This window comes from Vidua macroura, chromosome 1 (assembly GCF_024509145.1).
Source record: "Vidua macroura isolate BioBank_ID:100142 chromosome 1, ASM2450914v1, whole genome shotgun sequence".
In the NCBI taxonomy this organism is placed as follows: domain Eukaryota; kingdom Metazoa; phylum Chordata; class Aves; order Passeriformes; family Viduidae; genus Vidua; species Vidua macroura.
The window spans coordinates 15,768,601-15,774,517 of NC_071571.1; the positions used below are offsets into that span (position 1 = coordinate 15,768,601).

Genomic DNA, 5,917 nt, shown 5'->3' on the forward strand with positions numbered 1-5,917 from the left:
GATGTGGGTTCACTGCTACTTGAAGTATAAAACAAAGCTGCCATCTTCATTCTCAAATAACCACCTAAAGTCTTTTGCAGAGTAGGAAGAGTCTGCTTTCAGACTCTAATTGCTATGCATGGCATTACCATGTACACCTTGATTTGTTTTCTACTGTCATCCACAAGAAAACCCATTTTCCAAAACAGAAATCACAAGCAAGTTTCAGAGAAAATATATATATTTTAAAAAATCTTTACAATAAGTCAGGAAACATAGGAGCTTGCATACAGTTTATTATAATAACTCAGTTCTCAGCTCCCTACAGTTCAGATAACCCTGGTGACAGTGTTTACAACTTCTAACTTTTGCTTTCACAACTCTGAAGCAAACAATACATTTGAGTGTATTTTACTCTGTGCAAATAAGACAACTTTTGGAATCCTTCAGAAGAAATATCCAAGATTCTGTTTGCAGAGGTCCTTTGTTTCTCAAAGATGATTTATCAGAGTTTTTTTTTTTTAAGATAAAGTGCTCCTGTCCAGCAGAACCCAAAGGCCTTCAAGAGTTCAGAGAGTAAGTTTAGCTCAGATTAGAAAATAATTGGTCATACAAATTCCAGCTTCCCATGTCCGCTGTACATTCCCCAGTGGACTAGTGAAAGAATTTTATCATTGCTGAGGTCTGAATGTCTCATTTTATCACAGGTCATGCAGCAGTTCTCGTGACCAGTCACAGGCACCATGCATTCCAAGTCCAATTTTGCCACCTGCCCTTTTTTCGAATGATGTCCATGAAAACTGTAGTGCAAACGAGAGAGCATTTGCTGTCGCTGATCTTGCAGTCTCTTGTTTTCACTCCTGAGCATCCTCAAGGCCAGCATGATAAGGAGCACCAAGATTAGCCCACCAGCTATTGGAACAGCAATTACAGCTGCCCTGAACCATAACTCTTTCGAAGAAGTCAATTCTTGCACCTTGGTGATGAGATTCCTGCTGCTGTCATGTTGATATCTGCTCCCTTGTCCTGCAAAGGGAAAAGATGTGAAGCTTATTTCAGGATTTATATGTACACTGATTTACATACAAACGCCTCCCTTAAATCCCACACTGACAAGTTTAAGGAGCAACTGCTACACACTCCAGTATCCACAGAAAACACCCCTCTAAAGAAAAAAATTAGTTTCTAAGTCTGCTTATAACATGGAATTTCTTACCCCAATAGCCAGTTGGACTAGGAACACCACTGCCACTGACTCTTAGACTTCATATCAAGATGGCAAGAGAAACTTCCAATATTAATGCAGACAAAAAAAGCTAATTGGCTGAGATGATCCCCTGCATCCAGCCACCCACTTCTCCCTCTGGTGTCTCCACTTACATTAACAACTAAATCAATAACAGCAGATGCACAAGGTTTTGACTGTAGCTGGCCTGACGGCCAGAAGAGGGGTTTCACTGAAGCTTTATTGCCCTACCTGAAGCATCACCCCTGGAAGGAGACAAAAGATCATGTAATCCTCTGTAATTGCACATATCTTCATGACAGCATTCCAATGTGGACATGGTGGTGGTGCCAGAGTGGTTTTGTGCTTGTTTGGCTTGGCAGATATCAGCTGTGCTTGCAATAGAGTCCAAGCAGCCATGAGTAAGTGGGGAATGTGTATTCTGAGGATCAAGCAGTCTGGAGAAGCAGGCACTAAGCTCAGATTTGCACATATAGCCAGTTGCAACACAGTGTGCAGCATCACAGTAGCATCTGATTTCACCTAAAAAACAAAAATTGTGCAAAAAAGGTAAGAATTTGGTCCTCTAAGGACACCTCACCATATATCATTATTAGCCACACGCATCACACAACCAAACTCGGTGCCAGTTTTGAGACAGTTCTCTAAGCTGTAGAGCCACAAGAGCTGGGGTTGTTCCCTTCCCATCACTGTACAGCGCCTGCCTCTTGAAACCTTAATCCTTGTAAACGCCTTGGGGCACTTGCTTTAATGACTACTGCTATAGTCCTTTGAATTAAAGCAAGAGCATTTCACTAAAACAGGGACTTGGGGAGGGCTTGGGGGGGTGGGGGAAGGTCACAGTGGCTTTTTTTTTTTCCAAGGTAAATAACTAACAAGACCATTTTATAGCTACTTCCACTCGCTGTCAGCAGCTGCATTTAACCACATTTAAAGTGAAATACCAGTTCTAAAAGCAACAACACACTTTCAATCCTAGAAGAAAGTCACATCTGTGTTTTTAACCATTACTCTAGGAAGAGCATTCTATTTATATAAAAGTAACATTTCTTTTAATTGCACATAAATACACAACAAAAATACCAGGCTTAAATACTTATGTGACAAATGAAAAAGAAAAACTCGGAACTGCTAAATTGTTTATTACCTCTCAATACTGCCCCAAAATTTAAAAGATTTAACTAACACCTTATAAAGCTATTTGCTAAAACCATTACCATCTAAGTCTCTCTGTCAGGAAGGTTTTACTGTGTGAAACTGAGTAACTATTTCTAATTTCTACAGAAAGAGAAAATCTTTAACTAGTTCTTCATGAAATCAATATTATAGAACAAAAAGTTCCAGTTTATAATTATTCTGCTCACCAGAGATAATGACTCTCAACTCAAATGTGAAGTTTTTTAATGGAATGAAACTGCAAGGCTAAAGGCTCCCCCTTGCCTCTCCCCAGTTTCACATGCAATCGAAATGCAGTAGAAAAGAGGAAACACTTAAGACTGAAAATCCTCTACCGGCTCTATGAAAAATATCAGGAAACCTCAAAAATTTCTGAAGGAAGGGATAAAAAAGTTCCCTTCATAAAATTCTTCATTTTGTGCTCTCCAAACTGCTCTGGTATGAATTAAACATGTAGCAAAAACTTACTCTTTCTAGGCAAGTTGCAACTCAAACATAATTCAATGTGCCATCGAGCCAAGGTTTAAGAGGAAGCCAGATTTTGGAGACATCCTTGGAAGAATGGACTTAAAACTACTTCTGGTGTGCCTACTGTACTTGCCACCATAGTAGCACCAAGGCTTTCAAAGTTGACTGAATAGTCAGTCAGATGTCTTCCTCCTACAGTCTGCATTTCAAAAAAAAAAAAAATCAATCTACAGGCCTTCCTGCTGCCAGCCCTTCTTATGATGTTACCTACCACCTATATCTAAAAAAACCCCCAACTCTTCTGCAAGATGTTAAAAATCATCCCAAACAAGTTAGCTTCCCCTCGTCGGGCTACCTTAATACTTTCCCCAAAATGCTACTGCAGGCTCCAGGCCTTGAAGTTCCCGCTGCTCTTTAATAACTCTGCTTAATAGAAGCCAAATGATGGAGTGTCTCACTGTCTCCAGTCCAATTCCCTTGGGGTTTCAGAGCAAATAACCTAATTTTTCATGAATTCACACTGTCATCCAGCATGTTACAGAAAAAAGTACTCAATAATTTTCTAAGCATTCTATATGAGGTCTCCCACCTACCCCTCTGAAAAAAATGGTTTTCGTAATTTTTACACTGTTAAGTGTAAGATACAAACATGGCACAGTACCAAAGCTCTTTCATGAGCCCCAGCACAGTACGGGAGTAAAGAGAAACAACACATTTGAAACAACACAGAGAAACTTGCATTTTAACTGCTCATACAATTACGTTTAAAAATCTACATTTTATTGCCCTAAGACAATCTTACAAACAAAATCTGACAGGCTAGTCATCAGGTTAATTCAACTGCTTTTTAATTAAAGCCACGTTTTCAGTGAAACAAAATGGACTTTGTATTACTGTATTTCTGTCAATTCATAAAGTTTCTTCCTGTGCTATGCAAAAGGCCAGAAAGGGTATTTAGTATTTTGAAACAGTGAACAATGCCCTTCTGTTCCCTCCTCTTTCTTGTTACTGTATATAGCTATTAAAGAAAAATGTCTGCTTTTAGTCAAGATGGCTACAGGAGAGACTGCAGGCTTCTCTTAAAGCTTTTGAAGTCAACAGCAGCCAGAAGTCTGTGATCCCCTAATTATATCATTATCAGGCACATAGTTTCAGTATCTGCGACTTCACATCACTCAGTCACTCCCTGTTCTGCCCGCTTTGATGGGGCCAGCAGGCTCCCCCCTGCACGCTGCAAGGCTGTTATTTAGGGTTAATTACAGCCTTCCTTCCAAAATAAATAAATACCGTCGCACATCACCACCACGCTAACTTATCCCTTACCCTCCTCCCCGGAGCACGACGATTACCGCCAGCCAGCGGGTCGCCTCTGCCCCCGAGGGCGCTCCCCGGGCGGCCAGACCACAGAGCACAGCCCGCAGAGCCCCCACCGAGGGCAGCCCCCAGAGCCCCCAGCCCCCCGCGGGCGGGGACAGCGCCGGGCGCGGCTGCCCCGCCGGGACACGGCGGGGTCGTGGCTGCCCGGCACCGGCGGCCAGGTGGGAGGGGAGGGACAGAGGAGCGGGAGGCACAGGCCCGGCGGCTCCGCCGCCAGCACCGCTCGGCGCGGGGTCCCGAGGGAGCGCCGGGCCCGGCTGCCCTCGGGCGGCAGCTCCCGGGCACCCCGCTCCCGCCGGCACGGCCCCCGCGGACCACGAGCCCCGCAGGCGCCCCCGGGTGCCCCGCCGCAGCCCCTCACCTCTGGTGAGCAGGACGGCCATGGCGCACAGCTCCAGTTGCAGCCAGATGAAGATGTAGCTGGAATGGCGATCCATTTACCCGGCGCCGTTCGTCACAGCCCGCAGCGCAGGCACGGCCGAGTCGCCGTCGCCCGCCCGCCCCTGTCCGAAGAGCCGCTCGCCCGCGGGCAGAGCCGTGGTGCGGCCACAGCTGCGGTGGCGGGCCAGGGGGACGGCCGCGGCTCTCCGCCTTTCCCTCGCAGCTCCGCCGCGGCCGCAGGAGCAGCAGGAGCGGCGGCGGCGCGGCCCGGCAGGCGCTGTCTCACTGGCACGGCGGCGGCGGCGGCGCCCGCCCCGTAAATACGGCCGGCGCCGGGCGCGACTGGGCCCCGCCCCGCCGCCCCCTGCCCCGCCCCGCCTTCCCATTGGCTGCGCCTGCCGTGAGTGGGCGGGGGCTCGTTCCGCCCCGCCCCCTCCGGCCCCGCGCCGCGACCCGAGCCCCGCCCGCGGCGCCCCCGGGCGGCGGCGGCGGCGCCGGGCGGGCCGGGAGCGCGCTGGGGTCTGCGTTCGGCGGCGGGCTCTGAGCGCCGGGAGCCCCGGAGACCTGCCGGGAGAAAGCCGCTGGAGGCACCGAGCGCCCTCGCTCGCCGCCTTAGGTTCGGGGCTCTCCGTGGGCGGGGGAACGGGCGCCGCTGGGTCCCCGAGGTAATTCCCTACGGAGGCGGCAGCGCGGGGTTCCACTAAAAACCATCATGTTCTGACTGCGAGTTCTGCGGAGCCACGATGGATGGATGGATGGATGGATGGATGGATGGATGGATGGATGGATGGATGGATGGATGGATGGATGGATGGATGGATGGACGGAGGGACGGACGGACGGATGGATGGATGGATGAGCTGCCCGCAGCCCCAGGTCGCGGTGACGGGCAGCGCCGGAGCGGAACGAGGCGGCGGCCGAGCCCTCCCGCCCGCGCCCGCTGTCCCGGCGCTGCCGCCAGCCCTGTCTGTCCGCTCCCGACCCGCAGGGCTGCACCAGGGTGCAGAGATGTTGCCCGAGCGGGAACAGTGGCAGTTCCACTGCAGCCGGGGCTTTTTTCCCAGGTTTATGGAAATCCTGCGCTTGGGCTTGGCGCAGCGCGGAGCCGGCAGCCGTCGGCTGGAACCGCGGTGCAGCTGGGGTGTCCATCCCCGGCGCCACGCCGGTGTCCCGGCCTGGGGTTCACCCTGTGGCTCGGGGGCTCCTGCATCTCGTACTCAGCCCGCAGGGTCTCACCCGCTGCTGTCACATCCCCGCAGCAAGGGCAGACCCGTGGTACAGAGATATTAG

General features: G+C 50.1%; 1 protein-coding gene across 2 annotated transcripts; it reads right to left on the reverse strand.

The window, feature by feature from the left end:
* Nucleotides 1-202: 202 nt before the first annotated feature.
* BAMBI (BMP and activin membrane bound inhibitor) lies at nucleotides 203-4,912 on the reverse strand. Of its 2 annotated transcripts, XM_053997529.1 has the most exons (4): nucleotides 4,608-4,693; nucleotides 2,870-3,068; nucleotides 1,457-1,747; nucleotides 203-1,005 (listed from the first exon to the last, which is right to left on the reverse strand). In XM_053997529.1, exons 3-4 carry the CDS (start codon nucleotides 1,695-1,697, stop codon nucleotides 587-589), a joined length of 660 nt encoding a protein of 219 aa, XP_053853504.1. In that variant the 5' UTR covers nucleotides 1,698-1,747; nucleotides 2,870-3,068; nucleotides 4,608-4,693; the 3' UTR covers nucleotides 203-586. The 2 variants fall into 2 exon arrangements, with proteins under 2 accessions (XP_053853504.1, XP_053853495.1); XM_053997520.1 differs by lacking the exon at nucleotides 2,870-3,068 and having other exon boundaries at nucleotides 4,608-4,912.
* Nucleotides 4,913-5,917: the final 1,005 nt, after the last annotated feature.

Bases quoted from the DNA above. Each gene is read 5' to 3' on its own strand.
- BAMBI (XM_053997520.1), bottom strand. From the start codon at position 4,683: ATGGATCGCCATTCCAGCTACATCTTCATCTGGCTGCAACTGGAGCTG. The intron at 1,748-4,607 runs GTGAGGGGCTGC...TTTGTTTTTTAG, and splicing joins GGCCGTCCTGCTCACCAGAG to GTGAAATCAGATGCTACTGT. The intron at 1,006-1,456 runs GTAGGGCAATAA...TTCCCTTTGCAG, and splicing joins TTCCAGGGGTGATGCTTCAG to GACAAGGGAGCAGATATCAA.